Source organism: Eleutherodactylus coqui, chromosome 3 (genome assembly GCF_035609145.1).
Source record: "Eleutherodactylus coqui strain aEleCoq1 chromosome 3, aEleCoq1.hap1, whole genome shotgun sequence".
NCBI lineage: Eukaryota > Metazoa > Chordata > Amphibia > Anura > Eleutherodactylidae > Eleutherodactylus > Eleutherodactylus coqui.
In genome coordinates, this window is record NC_089839.1 from 276,725,625 (window position 1) to 276,746,941 (window position 21,317).

Sequence of the window (21,317 nt, forward strand, 5' to 3'; positions counted from 1 at the left end):
AGCGATCAGCACCGCAACACACAATTGTACGGAGCAGAAGTTGTTGCTCCCTTGTGTAGTGGCTGGTGCTTGTAATTGCAGGCACAGCTCTCCTTAAAATCAGTGGGAACTGTACATGCAATTACAAGCACCAGCCAGTACACAGGATTCGGAGCAACAACTTCTGCTCCGTGCCCTTGTGTGTTGTGGCAATGACAGCGGACGCCCTTCCAGCTGATCAGCAGGAGTCCTTAGCAGTGGATGACAAGTGATCAACTATTGATGACCTATCCTGAGGATGGCTTCTTCTCTTTACAGTGCACTCGTTTGCCGCTGGGAAGTGATACACTGACAGAAGCTTTCAGGGTATTGGGTATACTACATTGGGTATGCTACTCTATGCTACAACCCGATGCACTGAGAGCCCTTATCAGTGAATTAGGTCTGGTAGTGAGCGAGCGTGCTTTGAAGGGAAGAAGCCGTCAAGAACATAGAACGGCTTCCCTTCACAGCGCTGGGGGGTGTATGCCTGGGGAGGACAGTAAAGCACACGGGGGTGGTAGGACAGAGTGGGAGCATCCATGTCCATTCGAGTGCATATTCTTTGCTTTCCCTCCTCCATTTAGCTTGCATTCTTGTAGGTCACTGTTCCCACGGCCTGCATATACGTAACAGCATGATGCTAACTTGTATTTGTGGATTACACGGCAAAGTATGTTCATGGACAATGATTTCTGGAACTATTCCTGAGCCCATGCAGAGATTTGCATTACAGAATCATGCCTGTTTTTAATGTAATGATGACGGCGGGCCTGTAGATTTCGAGCATCCAATATTGGCCTTCTTCCTGGTGCAGATGAATTCTCTAAATCTTTTGATGATATTATGCACTGTAGATGGTGGTATATTCAATATCTTCACAATTTTACATAAAGGAGCATTTTTCGGACATTGTTCCACAATTTCTAGATGCAATTTTTCATAGATCTCTGAACCTCTGACCATCTTTGCTTTTATGAGACTTTTCCTCTCTAACATGCTCTTTTTATACACAGTCACATGACGTAGTAAAAAATTGACCCTTCAGCTGTTTTTTTTATTAGCACCACTTACTTTTCCAGCCTTTTGTAAATCCTGTCCTAACTTTTTTGTGATGTGTTGCTGCCATCGATTTCTAGATGAGTCCATTTTTAAAAACGAAATGAAGGAATGTCTCACTTTCGCTTTCTGATGTGTCTTCTATTGTGAATATAATATGCTCATATGACATTTCAAAATCATTGTGTTCTTTTTCTCTTTTCATATATTTACATTTTACACCAACTTTTTGGAAATAGGGGTGTTATATAATCATTGACCTGTGCATTTCTATGGAAAGAAGGGTTAAAAATAAAAACTAAAACTTAGGATCAAAATGTGGTATGAAGATCACCTAACTTATTACTGTCGGTAGTAACACTACTGTTTGCCACTTTAACAAATCCCCTTGCCGACATCCATCCATTTTTTCTTTATGGCAGCTGGACACTAATTTCTTGTAGGGTCCTTCATGACTCGACAAAGTTATTGCTCTTCTTGCCGCTACGCAGTACAAGCTGTGCCTGTTTTTTTTTCCTTGCTTTGTCTTTTACAAGAGTGACCTTTGTAGACATCGCATCGAAGGGCTTGGCAGGGAAGATTTCGCATCATATTCTAAAATCTATGACTGTATAAATGTTTGTTTATAAGAAACAAGTCTGTTTCCACTTGTAAGATGTATTATTATCTAAAATATTGGCTATGGATCCTGTTCAAAAACAAAATGATGTAGATACATAAAAGTTCTGGCCTTCAATGAGGCAAATTAAGGAGCATGTATGTGTGCCAGGCACCAAATTTTGAAAACCCCCCAAGGTGATGAAAATGCTCTTTAATTACAGTTACTTGGCAGGTTACCGTGGATAACACAGTTGTTCCTTAAAGTACATTGGAGGACAGATGGTAAACACAGTAGAAGTGAAGCCAAAAGGTTTCCATGGTCATTTGAAAAACAGGCATTGCTTAGAGAGCAAATAAAGTCATTTCCTTAACTTTCTTCTCAAAATAGTGGCCAAAATGGAGAATTGACCATCATTTCAAAGTGAGGAACATGGGGTTCAATGTGACCCAATATCTAGTATATACATCCTTTTTGCCCCAATTTAGGGAGTACTCAACTTTACACTAATTTAGTTGAACTGTAATAGAGATCAAAGATCATTTCCTCCAAATTTTATTATTTTTCCCCTCTACTCAAATAATGGCCATGCCCCATCAGGGCAACCCCTACCCATTTTCCCCATTAGAGCATATGACCATCACAGAGGATGGTCTCCACTTAGGGCAAGAGAAGAAAGTGACTAACAGATATGGCCTAGGCAGACTGAGTGAGAAAATCGTGAGAGGTTTGTGCGTCATGAGACGCATGAAAATAGAACCCATGGGAATATTTTCATGTACAATTTTCCTCTCGCAGTGATGCTATGAGACTGAAAAATCACTGTGTGTTCTATTTTTCTGCGAGTCTGCAGAAATCTCGGCCATTGTTTCCATTGGCTGAGAAAGAAAACGCATGTACGTGAAAATCATCTGTTTGCCTAGGCCGTTAGGAGACAGATACAATATTTAATGGACTTGCCTATGGTGAGACAACCCCTTTAAGTCAACAACTCTATTCATTAGACTGATAAAGGCTATGAATACCTTTGACATGCAAAAAATGTTTTTTTTTTGCTCTATTTTTTTTACATATGTTAGTGGTTATTGTTAAGTTTTAACATTTCTCAAAGTTTCAAGCTACTTTTTTATTCATTGATATATTTTAAAACCCCTTGGTATACAGTTTCCAATCTGATCCTAGTTTCTGACTTGTCTCATGTGGATGTGTCCCTCATAGTAATGCATGCTGGATAAAAGGTCTATGTACCGTATCCAGGATTGCGCTGCCTTCATTACTGCTCATGTATCAGGAGAACCTCATTCCTCTACTGATTTCTTCTTCTACAACTTGGAGGGGGCACTGATATCTGGCTGGGGGTTCCCCCAGTGATCTGGGGTGTGCCGGTAGCACAGAGGCTCCGGAGAAGGCTAACATAGGTTCCAGGAGCCAGCATATATACTTTGAGTAACAGACTTTAATGAAACATAAAAAGAAAACAGATAAACAGCTTAAGTCCCGTTTTGGGGTCACCCACAACCATGCATGTTTTTCTGTAAGTTTGAATAGTAACGTATTCTATGGGTCTATGCAGGTGGCCGGACAGGAGGTGAGCAGTCCTGTTCCATGTGGTATGCATTCCCTTGTGTGTTCGTGTGAACTGTGTCCTGCTTGGATCGTTTTCCATCTAGGGCGAGCCAGGTCTTTAGGTTCCAGCATGGGTCTGTCACTATTTAAATTGCAGACAGGACTCATGGGGTAGTTGTCTTGTTATAGTAGGGACCCACGAGACAACGAGGACCCTTGTCTCAGGCTCGTGGGCTTAAGTATATTAACCACAATACAAACCAATACCTCATAGCATAGCAATTCTATCTGTTTATGTGTCCATGTATGTTAGGTAAGTGTTTTGGGTGTTTGTCAGTCGTTGTGTCATGTCTGCTAGCGAGTCCCTAACATAGTTCACTACAAGTCCTTGTTTTTTCAATCCAACAGTAGTTGCAATCAGGAGGGAAGGTAACCAGGAAGCTTTCCTAAACAAAGTCCCTTCACTGGGAGGAGCCCAAGCCCGTACGGTGGTCACTGCGTAGCTGCACACACGGATTCACTTCTTGTGTCTTACCTGCTCAGAGACCCACCCCTTGTTTCCAGCCCCTCTTAAAGCCACAGTTCTATTACACAGTAAAAATGTCACATAAACAAAAAAAAAGTTACAGTAACCATACCTCCCTTACACACCCATGAGGGGAGAGTGTGTGATCACACCTCCCTTGCAGATTCTGCTGGAGGTGCTTATTGCTCTATCTTCACTGATGCCTTTGTGATCCACCCACTTCCCCTAGCAGATTCTGTTGTGCGTGCTGTGCTCCCTGTCTACAGTTTGATACAGTACAACCTGTTTCATCTGCCCACCCTTTTTTAAAACTTGGGTGCTTTCTTCCCTCTTCACACTCTGATCTGCTGTGTACAACCTCCTCCCCATTCCCTGCTGGTATTTGTTACACTGAGCTACTGTGAGAGATGGTTGGAAGAGGCAAAACGGAGATGACTTAGTCCAGAGCAGTGCACTGTCTGATCTATGTCAGAAGCAGCAGCAGAGTCAACTATGTACAAAGGTTGCACAGACTATACCATGAGATATCATAGTCTATCGGATCCTGACATCTGTCCATATTTTCCTGATACTAATACAGCTGTATAGGGGCATAGTCATAAAGGCTGCAGTAGTCTCACCCTAGCCCTAGTACCAGAGAGGCTCAAAGGCTCTCCTACCAACTAAGAAGAAACCTGTATTAAAAAGGCACATGGTAGGAGTGGGTTGGGAGAGACTACTTAGTACAGAGTGGTGCGCTGTATGATCTATGTCAGAAGCAGCACAGCCTGCTATGTAGAAAGGTTACACAGATTCTACAACAGTATATCTGGAAGTTTGGTGCTGTACATCTATTCTTTAATGTGCTGAACGTTCAGCGCCTTGCGCTATTTGCATAGCCTATTGTAGTCTACTGAGTGCCAGGATACACAAAGAGCATAGGCATACTTTGATAATGATATAACACTCCACAGAAGTCAAGATAAGCAAGAATACATCAGTATCTGTTAAAGTTATAATATACCGCTATTATATAGCACTTTATGATTGGTGGAGTCTGACTTTTGGAACCCGAAATTATTCTGAGAATGAAAGGGTCACAGAACTGATTCAACTCTGCATCTACTTCTAAGGTTTCCCTGTACAGTATATTTGATTCTTGGAGCTCTGCTGTGTAGGCAAAAATAATGAAGATGGCCCCTTCATCCTTTGGATTAGTGGGAGTCTTATAAGTCGAGCCCCACCGATCGTAAAGTGATGGCATGTCCTATAATATGGCGCCACTGCATTACGGTGGAAATAGTCTTTCGTAAAGACTGTTTAGAAAGTTCTTTAAGGTCGGCCAATATTCCCATGTAAGATTTGTGCATTGCAAGATACACAAAACTTACACGGAAATACAACCTATTCTTTACAACGGGTGTACTTACACCGGCCATTTTTCTCTTGCACTGAAGCTGCGAGATCGAAAAGTCGTAGTATGCACTATTTTTTTGGCAATCTCGCCCATTACTTTATATGGTACCACAAAAAGGTCGCATGGCGATGTAATTTTTATTAGAGTACGATGCAGTTTTCTTATTTCTTCTAGTGAAATACCATGATTATCACACGCGCGAAAAAGGCGCATGAAGATCACACGTACGGCTATGCTATGCGTTTTTCTCTTTTAGGAAATTGCCGATATTCCGCTTGTTCATGTGACTACAGCCTCATGCTGTATTCAAATGGGCAAGCGCGGTGTACGTCCGGGAAAATCAGACTCAGGGCTTAGTCACACGAGCGCCGATGCGCTTGTGTGACTGCGCTCTTACCGCAGGTAGAAGACGACCGCACTTCAGGACGCACGACTCCCTGCAGCGCCGAAGAAAGAACACATGACTGGCAATGAAGCCGATCACATGTTCTTTCTTCTGGCGCTGCAGAGAGATGTACCTCCTGAAGTGCGGCCGTCTTCTTCCTGCAGTAACATGGGCGCCGATGCGCCTGTGTGACTAAGCCCTCACTTTGCACTATATTTGACAGTAATTCGTTTTCAATTGCTATTCGTTTTTTGCGTTTAAAGCACATCATCTCTGTACGTGCGTTTTTCACGTGAGTGAAAAAAATTGTTTGTGCTTCTTATAGTTGAAATGGTTAAAAATGAATTGCACTTTTATGCAATTTTTTTCACGCTTCCATAGGAAATAATGGGCAATTCTTAAACAAGAATCGCCCAAAAATAGGTACGGTGTAAAGATGGAAGGTTCAATGGTAAGGTCTGGTACCGGATGCCATCTCTATCATCCATGTTTGTTTTACGTTTTGCTTCTATTATAATTGGCTTCATTATAATTTTTTTCTAAAACAGTGCTGTGGGGATGAGAAGTGGGGAGACTGGAGACCCCATTTGGCTGTAATGCTGTCCAACCAGACGTCAGATCCAGAGCTGAACCAACGTGCTATTATCACCATGGGGGACAGTCTGGGTGAGTTATGTTCTCAATACACTTTGCTCAGGGAATAAACATCTTCAGACGTCTTTTATTTATGGCTTATACTTACTGTAGATGTCAGCTGGATAGTACGGAGTTTTCACTGCATTTCAGTTTATTTCCATGGAGAGTCATTACGTTGTTCTATACGTTAGTGGCGCTGATATTCTGCATAGTGTGAGTTTTTTCGTCCAAAGACCCAAATACGTCTCTAACCGGCCCTGAAATTAGTGTGCTCCCTCTGTACACTGACTCATGGCATGGAACATGGTTGCCCAAATCACCATGAGTCGTCGAAGTCTATTGGATCCTGGCATCTGTCCATATTTTCCACGTGGTAATATAGCCCTACAGGGGGATAAAGGGTACAATGGCAGTAATCGCACCCAGGCTCTGGTACCTGAGGGGTCCAAAGGCTCCCCTGCCACATAGGAAGAAACTTGCATTAAGCTACCTCCATATGGCCAAGTGCAATATTTGGCCGAGAAACCCATTCAGATATCGCGCTTGTCAACGTGTATTTTACCCGCGGATGCGAGGCATTTTTCATGCAAAAACACCTCACATTACTTGTCTGAAATTCTGATCCTTCGGCGCTTGTTTTACTTGGAGGATCGGCAAGTGTTTCCCATTGGTTTCAATGGGAAACATCACACTTGCGTGCTCATCACACGGCATGCGATGTGGTTGACTGTCCTATTGAAAACAATGGGTAATGCGATCCGAGTCACGCAAAAAATAGGACCCGCAGCAATTTATTTTGTAACCTCGCAGCTTCGCTCATGTGTATGACTCCATTAAAAAAAAGGAGTTCATATTTGCAACAGCTTTGTGCGTCCCACAATGCACAAAACTTGAGTGAGCTTGACGCTCATGTGAATGTAGCCTTAAAAAGGCACATGATATGTTTTGGTCCGTGTTATACATTCTGCATTGGAGTTTATGAGCTTCTGCAGCCATGTGGGAATGACATGTCAAGAGTGTGACAGCCCTTGAGGCTGCAGTAGGGTCATAGGGGGCTCTAAGTTAGGCCTCGTTCAGACGAGCGTGCATTTGCGCACAGATCCGTGCCAAAACACAGGTGAGTGCAGGCCTGTGCCCATTGCCTTTAATTGGGCCGCCGCTGCTGCTGGCGGCCCCATTGAAAGCAATGGGCTACCAGCAAGCCCCTGCAGTGAGGCTGGGCTTTAAATATAAGCCCTTCCCTGAAAATCATTCCTGGCTTGTGTAAAGACTAACAAAAAAAATACTCACCTCTCCGCAGCTGTCGGGTCTCAGAGCATCTAGCCGCTTGATCTCCCGACAGTGTAGTAAAATTCTTTCAGCAGGGGGGGATTTAAAATGACTGCGCACTCAACCAATCACAGGCAGCGCTCAGCCACTCATTAAATGACAGCTGAGCGCTGCCTGTGATTGGTCACAGCGCTCAGCCAATCACAGGCAGCGTTCAGCCATTTATTGAATTTAATAGAACATGTGTGTGCAAAGCTTGCATCTAACGTCCGTGCTGTGAGAAAAGATAGGACCTGACCTATCTTTGGTGCATGATGTGTGGGAGTTTCCATAGACTCCTATGTATGCTGGATAACACACACCACGCACTTCCGACTGTGTGAACGGGCAATTTCACAGCTAATTAAGCTTAAGACTTAATAGCTAGAAATCGCCCGTTCACGCTATTTTTAGTGCAGTATAGCCGTGATCTTTTCACGCGCCTATACTGCGGTAAAACCACGCCCGTCTGAACGATTCCTAATGCAGCTTTTAGATGTAACGATTTTCATTTAAAAAAATGTTCAAATGAGCGAAAGCAAATAATAATCGTTCGGTTTAAACGCGAGCCAATGACCGGACAAACAAGAATCGTGCAGTTTGCTTTGGGATTCAGTTCCAGCAAGACTAAAAATCATCGTTTGCTCGCTTACCTATTGTTGCATTTACACACTCCCTGCTCATAGGAATATGAAACTTAATGAGAAGTGAGCGATTCTCAACGATGATCTTGCTTTCCTCACACAGGCAATTGCAGAAACGCAACGTTTTTCAACACGTTTAACGCGGTTTCAGCAGGGCTGGCATACGTTTTGCCAGCATTGTGGCACAGCTGAAAACATAGCCAAGGAAGCTGAAAAAAAACCCAAACCATACTCACCTAGCTGGCGCCGTCCGAGTTCCTGACGCTGCTTTCCGGAGCTCCGGGTAGGCTTCTGGGCACTTGTCAGCACCGACAGATCATCTTATGCTAGTAACAGGGTTTGAAGATCCCGCCTCCAGCAAGATTTTGCTCTGATTGGCTCAGCCAATCAGAGCCAGCGCTGGATGCACCAATCACAGCCATTCATTGAATGCCTGTGATTGGGTCATCAGGCGCTGGCTCTGATTGGCTGATCCAGTGTATGAGGAATCAATCAGAGCAATCTCTTGCTGGAGGCGGGAGCTTCAAACCTCGTTACTAGCATAAGATGATCTGTCAGCGATGACAAGTGTAGCTAGGGCTTCTGTTTAGTGCTGTCAAAAGCACGGTACCAATGGAGGCAAATCCCACTGCACATCTATCGGAATTTGGTGGAAAGCAGCCTAGGAGGGTTACTGCAGTCATTAAGGCCAAAGGTGGCCCAACACCCCAATGGAAAATCCATCACGTTCTCACCACTTGGGTGGGTAAAGGGTTTTGCGTCCTCAGTTTGGTTCAAATGTCTATAACTAAAAAGTCAATATTTGTCATGATAATTTCTTTGCACTTAAGTTCTATTGTAATACGATGACCGTATAAAAGGTGCCTAAAATATTCACAGGTAATGACTTAATATACTTATTTAATATTCCTATGTTAATTGCGTATGGGCGATGGAACACCCATCGACTTCAGTGATGGCCGTCCACCCATAAAAATAGAGCATACTGCAAAAACTGCAATTCCTATCCGCACATCTGCGACAGTTCATGGCGTTTAATGGGCGCGTATTACCACGTATCGTCCGCGCATGTGTCAATCGCAGAATATGCAAATCAAATAGTCTAGATACATGACTAATAATGCTATACTGTACATATATTTGGTTGAGCGATACTATATAGAGGATAAATCCCTGACTTTCAAGTATTTTGACACTCAAATTTTGTAGTCTCACCAGAAATGCTTCATTATAATACTAAATTAAATGGACCTGTACTATATCAGCAGGAGAGTCACAGCCTTGGAACATAGTTAAATGCTGCTCTTTGGACAATTAGGTCGCAAGACAGTGGACTTGAGTGCTAATCCGTGGGTGCATCCGCATCAGCTCAAATGGGTTGTCTGGGAGTTTGGACATTTATTTCTATTGATGATTGATCCAATCCTCAGGATAGGTCATCAATATATAGATGAAGGGTGGAGGTCCTCCTCTGGGCATCCCCGCTGATCAGCTGATTCCCGATGCCACTGTCAATGTGATCAGCCCTGGAAGCAGATAGCACTGTCAACATAGCAGTGGCGCTGTTTGGTACTGCAGGCACAGCTTCTATTAAATTCGGTTGCAATTACCGTATTATGCTTTCTATAAGACGCACCAGACTATAGGACGCACCCCCGTTTTAGAGAAAATAGGTAAAAAATATTTCAAACTCACCCAGGGACAGCGCAGGGTTAGTGCCGGGTGACTGGGCAGAGGTTTGAAAAAACGGAAAGGGAAGGGAAGAAGCCGTTTGGTGGAGGCGGGGAGCAACAGCAGCTCATCATCAATCAGCGGTACGTATGGGCAGTAGTGGGGAGGAGAGAAAACTTCTGACTGATCACATATTTGTTTGTGTGATCGCGAGTTTAACGCACAATCGCGCTCACTAAATCGCAGTCGCGCATTAAATTTGCGATCGCGCTAAAAGTGGCGTTCGCAGCGAATTTTTGGCACATTCGCTCTATAACACATAGCAACTCCCCCCCCCCCCCCCCCCCCGCGCTTTGGAGGGGAAAGAAGTGTGTCTTATACCAACCCCGGCCACTGAACTGTGGACAGCGCATTCTGCTTCCTGTGCTGACAGTGGCACCAGGAATCAGCTGATCGGCGGAAATTACTATACAAAAGCCTCACGTACATCGCTGTAATATGGCACCACAAAAGAGACATAATACCACTCCGCCGTGTGCATAAGACCTTGGTTTTGGTTGAAAACCGAAAAGTAGGAACACATAGGACAGATTTGCGCAGGTAAGATCTGCAGTGGATTATAGTACAAGGCAGGTGAATACAATTTTACACCTCCTTTCGACATTTTCTGTGCAGATATCAACATGTGATGTGGCTTTTAAGAATGTAGCATGTCAATTTCTACTTTTCACCACGGATTTAACCCCTTGTAGTTTCGCAGGGGTGAAATCCTTGGGGAATCAGCAGTGAAACTTTGTGCATACCTCCTAGCAGGGTCAGTGCTTTGTGACTCCGTGATCTAGATATAGTGAAAAATATACATTTAGTCTTTTCGTCTTCTTTCTAATTGAGCAGTATGGTCTGACAAGGAGCCAGTAGACCAAAGAAGGTTGCGCAGCTCTGCAATAAAGGCTTTGTTATTTTACATGGTACAGTGCTTTGCGTTATAGCTCTTCTAGTTCCCTTGTAAAACTGTCTTTTGTAGTTTTTGGAGATGCTCTCATACACAGAACCTTCTGGGAGGACTTAAGAGTTCAAGAGAGTTATCCGAGAGTTTGAAAAGCTATATAAGTTTCCGTATGCAGGAACTGGAAATATCAAAAGGGACATCTTCTGAGATCTTGCTATTAGGTAGTTTAGGGTTTTCGAGCTTTTAAAGATGTCAGTGAAAACTCCTTCATCTTGAATTTAGTGAGAAATGTCTGCAGTGAGCAATGGTGCAAACGCTTCAGTTGGTTGTGGATGGGGGTGGGGGGTGCAGTGGAAGCAATTAATTAGCTTCACATATATCACATAGACTGATTGCATAAACAGCTTCACTACCCTTCTCATATCCAGGTCAAACTCACAGCAGGGTTGAGGAATATCACAGTGGACTTGGATCTGCTGCTTCTCTTACCTGTTTGGCTTTGGGCTAAGTCAGCTACACTTGGAGTTCTCAGCTTTTCACCCTTTAACCCCACCAGTAGGGATCTGGTCTTTGCTGAAGGGCTCTTTCACACGGGCACTGCGATTTTCGCTGGCAAAATTCACATGATCGAAGATCGCATGAACCAAGTACCGGCTGCATCTCCCGTTTTCTCACCCATTCAGACGGACGGGTGCGGCATATATACGCTGCAGCCTGAAACATCGTCAACTTGGGGGAGAGAATTAAGTTCTGCTAAACTCCCCCCCTCCCCCCCCCCCCTTTCCTCACCTTCTCCCCAGCTGCCAGTAAGGGGAGGGGGCGGGAGCTTAGCTTGGCTAGTCATGCTAAACTCCCTCCCCAGCCTATGGGAGCTGCTGGCAAGGGGAGGAGGAGGGACTTTAGCAACACAAGCCGTTGCTAAACTCCCTTCCCCTTCTCTTTCCTGACGGCTCTCATAGTAGTCGGCCAGCTTTGTCCGACAAAAGATAGGACAAGACCTATAGTCTTGTCGGCGTAAAAGCGGCCGGCCGGAATGCTCAGAGCGAGCGGGGAGGAGAGTAGAGGGAGGGAGTTTAGCAGACACGTGGACATAAGGGCTTAGTGTACACCAGACACTATACAGTGATTGCCTCATTTACTTGAATGCAACTAAAATGCAATACCAGACTCTGCCAATGGAAAAGAGTGGCGCTGTTTCTGGGAAAAAAACAACTTTTTTTAATAACCTCATAAAGATTAGACTGTACAATGGTCCATTAAATGTATTTGTCTGTACCAGAGCAGTTTTTTTTTGAGGGGTCGAATGGGGAGGGTGCCGCTCTTTTAGCGAAGGCATACAATGAATGACTTGTATTATCCTGGGTGCTTCCTGCGCTTACATACATTAAATCTGTAATGTCATTGAAATATCCTTTCTCTGTGATGGAAATGAATGAATGTTCATGCTAATGGGTTAAACTCTGGCCTCTTTTTAAAGTTTTATTATTTTTACTGTCCTCCCTCATGAGCAGAAAATGTACATCAAAACTGCTGCAGACATGATATTGACCCCTGGGGAAATAAATAAATTACCCTGGAGAATAATTAGCCGCATATACTGTATATAATGTTTGTATACTGTATGTAGCTCAGCTCCAGTGCATTTGCATTGAATATGCATTGTCTATAGGTCAGCTGGGGATATAAAGCTACCTGATTATTATTTTTTTTCTCCGTACAGAATTAATTAGCTTTCAGATCACATCTTGGGGAAAAAAAAGTATATAACACAGGCAAACGCATTTACATCACTGCATTTTGGACCAAAATACATTAGCAGCACTTTTGATCTAATCTATGAATCAATTTGCATCTGTTTGCTAGTAATTTGCAAGAGTTCTATCTTTGCAGCCGAACTTTTATGTAAAACAGCTTGGTTAGATTTTCCCAGCGTTCTTTGCCAGGTAACATAAATCAGCGGTCATTTAGATGAGGCGCTAAATATAGTTCAACACGTTTACTCAATACAATCGATTAGACTTGTATCATGTCTAGGTAATCCATGAAGAACAATCTAAAAATGGAATTGGTCTTCTCTCCTCGTTATGTAATTCCAGGTATTGAACTCTGATGTCCTTTCACACTTCAGTAGCATGTTTAGGTTAAAGGGGCTCTGGTTTAAAAATAAAAAAATGTTTGAAGTGACCTATTAGGGAATATGCAATCAATTGAGGATGGTCCTTCCCCCTCATCAGGTCCTGCATCTATTAACCAGAGCGGTGAGTGGCCAACAGGAGGTCCATAGATTTTAGTAGATACTGTTGGGAGTGGAAGAGTTTCCTCTTAGGGAGAGCACCTACTAGGTATGAAAAGACTTATAAGCATGGTACTCTGGGAAATGTATGCAAATAGGAAGATGGAACAATGCATCTACAGGGCTGTTAGTGCAAATAAATATATTTGCTAAGAGGTATGCTTTAGGTTCCAAATTAGTTGTTTATATTCTAGCTTGCAGTAAGACGACATATGCATTGGATGTGATCTGTTGCATTAACAAGCAGCAGTATATATACAAAAAAAAAACATTTGCTATGAGGCTAGAACATGCCTCACTCGTAATAATTATAATTTATTATAATTCATTTATTGGTTCGTAAAACTAAAATATTAACCCTTTCCAATCCACTGTCTGACGTCTAAAGACATTATAATTTAAGGTTTTACAGCTTCGATGTTGAAAAACGTCCGTCAGGGTTCTCTTACTGTATATTGCCAGCCTTTCTGCTGTCTGAGCCTATCCAACGTGTCACCTCATGCAGTACTGGCTTTAGCCAGCATATAGCGCCATTGTATAACAGCAGAAAAAGAGTAATCCCCCTAGGAAAACCAGGATACAAATTGGATTGGAAAGGGTTAACATCTTAGTTGCCAGGCAGACTTCTCTCAAGTGAAGTGGCACTATGCATAATAGGCTTCTCAAAACAAAATGTATATAAATGTATAACAAGATATTTAGGTACATGAGATCAGGCCGCTCCAACCCCGGGCCTATGAATCTGCTTTCTCTATCTCTCTGATATGGAATGTACCAAACCTTCAAGATCCTTTTTGAACTGTTATTGCATATCTGCAAAATTCTTGTTAAAGGAAAATAGCAATGATATGACAGAGGCAGAAGATGCAAAATGGATACAAGATGCAAAATTTATACAATATTTACTGCCACAACAGCTCCATATATTAGAAGTCAGCATTTCTGCAAACCAATGTCAGACCTTTTAACAGGACTTGACTGGGAATATAAGCCAAAGTCTGAATGTACACGGTTGGGTCCTGCAGCGGAATCCGTCTCTGTGCCCGGCCGGTGACCCCCGTATACCTGTCCGCAGTCAGCTCTTCAGTAGTGGATGTGCCAGACGGAGCACATGCACAGTAGAGAAAATGCCGTGCCATCACTGGGCGATGACGCTGAATCCGCGACCCTTCTGCAATGTCATTGGAAGACGTTAACGCGTAATCCGCGCTGGAACAGGACATGCTGCGATTTTCTGTCCGTGTCCGGAAAATTGCACATGGAAAAGCAATTTTTCATAGCATGTCTATAGGCAGTACTTGCTGCAGAATCCGGAGGCGGATGCCCGCTTCCACAATGCAAATACGCTCGTGTACATTGGGCCAAAGCCAGATTCTTCTCCAGAAGGAAAATATGACCATGTGTAGACATGTTATTTAAGTTGCCTGTGCTCCTTTAACACTAAGTGTAACGATTTTTGGGGGGTGATGTCCTGCATAGTCTGATACTATCCAATCAGTGATGACAAAGCAGAGACATGCCCCTTTGCCAAGAGAAATGGTAACACCCAGTTGTTAATTTATTCATACATTTCTAGGAGGAAGAACAGAGGAATGGTACAACAGTTTTAAGTTCTAAGTAAAAGGGCCCCAGAATTGTTATTCTATGGGGAATGGAAGTATTTACTAAAAAAGAGCGATAACAGAGACAAATTTTGTGCTAGAAATTGTTAGGATTTTGCTGACTTTACCGATTTTTTGCAAATGAAGAAAAATTATGTATATGATGAATTGGAAAGAGTTTTATAGAGTGTTTTGGAGTTCACAAGTGAAAAGAAAAGATTTTCGCCCATGAAAAGAGTTGGTTTGGTGCGGAAATACCTTGGCTGTTGCCTGGCAATTATCTCAGTATTGATTTCACTATCTAATGGCATTTCTGTAGAGAACTGTCTGCTTGTTTTTCAGCAAAAAAGACGTGTGATCAGATGAATAAGTACCTTTCAACACAGTTCTACTCATTTATAATTATGTATAAACTGCATAAAATTGTGTGGCTTTGTAAACCCATTACATCACAGCCCTGTTACATCCTAGAGCTGCAGTCACAAATATTCTGGTTACTACTGAAAACAAGTAACTCAGCGGCTGTCAGAAATCCCAATTCGTAAGGGAAGACCGTTTCGCCTTAAAACTCACCAATTGGCCACCAAAAAAAGTAACCTTTATTTCTAACCTAATTTCAACCACACGAGTATCTGTCATAAATCAAATAGTAATTTCTAACAAGGATGTACAGAGAGCTAAAGAGAGGGTGGGGGGACCCCGAGACTCACCCTACAACCCCCTACACTTCTCTTCCTACCTCACAATCAAGCCAGTTTCATAAAAGCGCTTGAGTATTTCCGCAGGTATGAGTGCAGCGTATTTGCAGAATGGAGTATGCTTTTTTTTGTATGCACGTATCGGCATATTTTACTGTATTTTTTCCATGCACAAGTATATTCGTTTGCACACGGCAAAAAAATACGCACTGATTGAACTGGATGATTAGCCTAATGAGTTCCAGATGTGTTATTTTTTCTGCGCAATTACATAGTGTTTTATGCATCTCCTGGCGTATTGCATGTGCATTTGTGCATCCTTATTGATTTCTATCAGGACTTTTGTTGCGCAAATGCGTAGGAAAATAGAACATGTTGCGTATTTTTTTGCACGCCCGAAATGTGCAGGAAAAATACATGCATGTTCATAAACCCATTGAAATCAATAGGTTCTATTCACTTTCTATTGTGCATGCAAATTTTGCGTGTGCAATAACGCCCTTGGGAAGCCAGCCTCTGGGTAATTGCCCTGATAAGGACGGTCCCAAATATAAGAACCTCCTTCCAACACCTTATTTTTAACCCTACATATAAACCTTCAAGAGAGTTGGTGTGCAGAGATACTGATACAGCAGTAATAACACATGCTGCGTTATCACACTGCTAAGATGATGAGCCAGCTCGGCGTGGCTACACTAATTGCGTATCCGCTGTCCTATATGAATTGCAGCCGCTGCGCTACACAATTATCATAGTGTGGCTTAAAGGCCTCGTGTGGTCTGCTCTGCAAATATTGCATGCCATACTTCAAGGATGACCCTGCTACATCTGTACAAATCAATTCAGTATAACAATATACATCCTTGGAAAACACAATAGCTGCTCATTCTTATAAATAAAGAAAAAAAGTGCGCCTATAATTAGATAGTTTTATCAGCCAGCCAAACACTAGAAGATGTTACAATTAACCACACATATTCACAATGCAAACCAATACAAAGAACCACCTCCCAGCTTCCCATTGAAAACAGTCAACAGATACATCCTTGAATGGCTTTCTATTGATAACGTATCCTCAGGATAGGCCATCAATGGATGATCTGCAGGATTCCCCGCTCAGGATCCCCATATCAGCTGATTCCCAGTGCCGCTATTGGTACAGACAACGCAAGAAGCAGACTGCGCTGTACATGGTGCAGCGGCCCCAGTTGGTATTGTAGGCACAGCTCCCACTAAATTCATGTTTTCATTGCTTTTTGTCTCCAGCACAGGCCACATTGACTTCAGCTGCTGTAATCAGCTGATTGATGGTGATCCTGATTATCATCTGAGAATAGCTCAGAAATAGAAAAAACGTGGGCGATTTTATTTTCAAACTTTGCCCTTTTATACCAACTAAGGGTTCTTTGACATGAACATCGATTTGACACGGAGTAGACGCGTCAAAAAAATCGCATCTAAAAGAACCAATGGTTTCCTATTAGTTCTTTCAGGCGAACAATAAAAAATCACGCAATAGACGATATTTCACTAGGACTTGGCCTATCTTTTGACGGCAAAACACCAGAGACTCCATAGACTCCTATGAGAGTCCTGGCAAAGGGAGTGGAAGGGAGTTTAGCAGCACGAACAGGTCCCAGCAGCACTACCTAACAGGTTCCTTTCCATTCAGGGATTCCTTCACAATGCTGTTTTTGCAGCTGCAACAAATCCCCACGGTGTAGTAAAAAAACGCTGTGGGAACACCCCCTCACAAAAATCATAGATGTCAGCTCTGGAGCTTGCAGAATTGTGAATGCAACCGTTGGACCATAAGACAGGCTGTAACTCAGGATCACTACTGAAGTAGCTCAGTTTTTACGTAAATTACTTCTATATTTAGAGTGTAAAGTCAATTGTGGCGAAGGCGGACATACACTTTAGTTCTGAGTTTGCTTCGTTTGCAACAGTGGAAATGAAAAAAGTGGAATGAAATTTTTCTAATTGAGCGTACCACTTCTTCTCTTTTTCTGTACTTAGTTCTTAAGGGGCTCACAGAAGCAGGACACTGCTGCTATCTGACAGCTGGCATCTTCCTTGGCAGGATCTCAGAGAAATCAGACCGTCTAGTTTTGCTGGGCAGTAATCAAAAGTAAGTTTGCAACTGTGAAGTGCACAATAAAACTCACATTATGTGCCCTTGTAGCTGTTTATTCGGCAACTTAAAGGGGGCCTATAGATTTTCTAATTAATGGTGAACTAGCGGAGCCCTAAAACATTCTGACTGCAGTATTTGGTATTACCATTTGGTACCGAAGAACTAACATCAGGCACTGTGGCTTGGTTGCATACATAATCTACCAAATAGATAACATACATTTACTGATTGCTGTTGACATAAAGTTGCAAGGAAAAATAAGTGAACCCTTTAGAAATACCTGGATTTCAGTATTGATTAGTAATAAAATATGGTCTGATTGTTATCTAAGCCACAATTATAGACGAACACAATCTAACTAATAACACACAGAAGCTCACAAACAGTTGTGCCATTCATGACTTGAATTGAGCACAAGAAATCATCCACAGTACAGGATTGAAAAGTAAGTGAATCTTTGCATTTAATCACCTGTAGATCAATATTTACCTGCAATCACCTCCATTAGATGTTTTCTGTAGCTGCAAATAGGATTTACGTAATGTTGAGAAGTAAATTTGAATCATTCCTCCCTGCAAATATGTTTCAGTTCATCAATATTTCTGGGATGCCTTGCATGCACAACACTTTTTAGGTTATGCCACAGCATCTCCATAAGGTTAAAGGGATTTCATGAGCAAAAATGTTTGAACTATCCATCAGGTGTTAATCGCTGGGGAGCCACCGCTTGGAATCCCTGGCAATCAGCTGATCACCCAGCCTACTTTTAATGCAGCTGGGCTAGACATCATCATTGGCGTTAAGAGCAGGAGTGCCATAGACAGCTTCACTCCCATTGAAATCAATGGGAGCTGAAGCCTCTTAATACACGTCCGTGTCAGACCCGGCAGTCACTGGTGTAAGTGCTGAAAGTGTAATATCAATGGGAGCTAATGCTGGCTTTCAATGGTAGTGAAGCTGGCTATGGCACTTCCGCCCCCTACTCTGATGATGACGTCTGGCCCCGCTGCAGTGAAAGTGGCCTGGGCGATCAGCTGATTGCCAAGGATCCCTGGTGGTAGGTCTCAGATGATTAACTTTTGATGACCTATCTTGAAGATAGGTTATCAATAGCTTTTGCCCAGAAAACCCCTTCAAAGTCAAGACTGTGACTTGACCATCCCAAAACTCAAATCTTCTTTTTCAGCCACTCTTCAGTTGACTTACTTGGATGCTTTGGGTCCTTTTCTTGTTGTGTAGCTCTCAGTGGGCTGGTTAGTAGAGGGTACTGGTGGGGGCAGCACGCAGTAGAAAAAGGGTATAACTGGGATGCTGGATTAGGCCAGCAGTCCCTCACGTACGGCACATGCTAGGGAGACGTTATTGGGTGGACTGGTCTGGACCACATTATCTCCACTTGGGAATGTTTGCTTCAAAGCATTTATTTTTTCAACAAGAACACAATAACAGAATATGTAGACTCTTTGCTCCATTTTATTGGCCCAGCAGTCTTGGCAGTCTCAAGATAGCGGATATAGAAAGGAGCAATGGAAAGTCTCTTACCAGCATCACAGATAGCGTACCCCACAGTCAGCATTTGGGGCAAATCTGCCAAAGCAAGAAGCAATCCCTCCTAAGAGCTCGCCCGTAACAAGAAGTGCAACTCCCTCATTGAGAATCAATCGTGGAATGGAATCCCAAGCAGACCAAATTCTTAGGCAGAACTCAGCCGTCACCGGGGCGGTAACTTGCCACAGCTATCTTGCAGTACAATTTGCTCCTCTCGTAACTCTCCCACAACTGGCCTTCGGAGAGCGGGTCCCGAAAACAGGAAAGCCTAACAAGCCTCTCCCAGACCCACGCCTGTTTATCCAGTGCTGTCACTTTAAAGTGGAAGGTCAGAACATTACAAAAGCATGAAACCAAAGTGCACACAAATGGCAGTGGTATCCGTTTACAGTTGCATGACCCAATGTCTCTTCAACTTGAGGTCATGGACTTCTGCCCTTATAATACATTCTCCTGTAAAATCTTTTGATCAATTTAGGCACTTTATACCTATAGACACATTTTCATTGCAAACAAAGATGACCTCGCCGCTTCTCTGGCTTTATAATGAACACTGGGCAATAGTATGCATTGGTAGTCATATATGAGCAGCACCGGCCAATAGAGATGAGCGAGTACGCTCGGATAAGGCAGTTACTCGAGCGAGCATCGCTCTTCTTGAGTAACTGCATTCTTGTCCGAGCAGGCTCGTAGGGGCAGCGTGGGGGGGGGGGGGGTGGGAGCGGAGGAGAGAGTGATCTCTCTCTCCCCCTGCTACCCCCCGCCGGGCAATAGTATGCATAGGTAGTCATACATGAGCAGCATCGGCCGATAGAGATGAGCGAGTGCGCTTGGATAGGGCAGTTACTCGAGAGACCATCGCTCTTCTCGAGTAACTGCATTCTTGTCCGAGCAGGCTCGGAGAGGGAGCGGAGGGGAGAGTGAGAGTGATCTCTCTCTCCCCCCGCTACCTCCCGCCGGGCAATAGTATGCATAGGTAGTCATACATGAGCAGCATCGGCCGATAGAGATGAGCAAGTACGCTCGGATAAGGCGGTTACTCGAGCAAGCATCGCTCTTCTCGAGTAACTGCATTCTTGTCCGAGCAGGCTCGGAGGGGCAGTGGGGAGAAAGCGGAGGTGAGAGTGATCTCTCTCTCTCTCTCTCCCGCCGCCCCCCCCGAGCCTGCTCGGACAAGAATGCAGTTACTCGAGATGAGCGATGCTCGCTCATCTCTACCGGCCATAGGCGTAGCGTCAGGGGGTGCTGGGGTCGCCATGGCGACCCGGCCCCTGCGCTCAGGGGGCCCCGTGGCCGCCCTCCGCCATACCCACATGCACATTCAGTGCATATACCCGGCCCTTGAGCTGAGGGGGCCCGGGGGATCGGCGCTGTCGGCCGCATGATGGCTGAGGAGAGAGAAGAGAGACGGGAGGCAGCGCCGCAGGTCGGCAAGAGCAGAGGGGAGGGCTGTTACACGTGGAGCCGGCAGCTAATTACAGGCTGCAGACTCACATGGCGCGCAGCCCTCCCACTGATAGGCTTCACAGCTGCAGTCTATCAGTCTCTGCCGGCCAGCGATTACCAGGGGGAGGGGCTACTGCGGCTCTACTCACCTCCGGAGCGCTGTATGCACAGGACCTGGGAGAAGACCTGTGGCTGTAGATCACATGACCAGGCTCTGGTCATGTGATCAAAAGACGGGGGACTTTCCATTACAGGCTGCCCAGAGACTGCTGCAGAGGTGAGTAGAGAAGGAATTATAATTATATATGTATAGCTGGTATAAGTTATACCAGCTGTATATATATAATTATATACAGGGAATACACAGGTTACACCAGCATGGGACATGCCACTATATACAGGGGGATACACATCCTGTATATAGCTATATGTACCATGCTGGTGTAACCTGTGTATCTACTGTATATAATTATATATGTGCAGCTGCTATAACATATACCTCTCCTGTATATATATATAATTATATACAGGAGATACACAGGTTACACCAGCATGGGACATACCACTATATACAGGGGGATACACATCCTGTATATAGCTATATGTACCATGCTGGTGTAACCTGTGTATCTCCTGTATATAATTATATATGTGCAGCTGGTATAGGTTATACCTCTCCTGTATATAAATATATGTACGGCTGGTATAGGTTATACCTCTCCTGTATATAATTATATATGTATAGCTGGTATAACCTTGGTATATACTGTATATAATTATATATGTACAGCTGGTATAGGTTATACCTCCTGTATATAATTATATATGTATAGCTGGT

General features: G+C 43.6%; 1 protein-coding gene across 4 annotated transcripts in view; it reads left to right on the forward strand.

The window, feature by feature from the left end:
• The window catches only part of SEC16B (SEC16 homolog B, endoplasmic reticulum export factor), a 186,985-nt gene that overhangs the window by 68,898 nt on the left and 96,770 nt on the right, over positions 1-21,317 (forward strand). For all 4 annotated transcript variants that reach the window (XM_066597480.1, XM_066597483.1, XM_066597481.1 and 1 more), the window contains 2 exons: positions 6,097-6,214; positions 17,368-17,479. In XM_066597480.1, the coding sequence (XP_066453577.1) occupies positions 6,097-6,214; positions 17,368-17,479 (230 nt within the window). The remainder of the gene's footprint in view (positions 1-6,096; positions 6,215-17,367; positions 17,480-21,317) is intronic.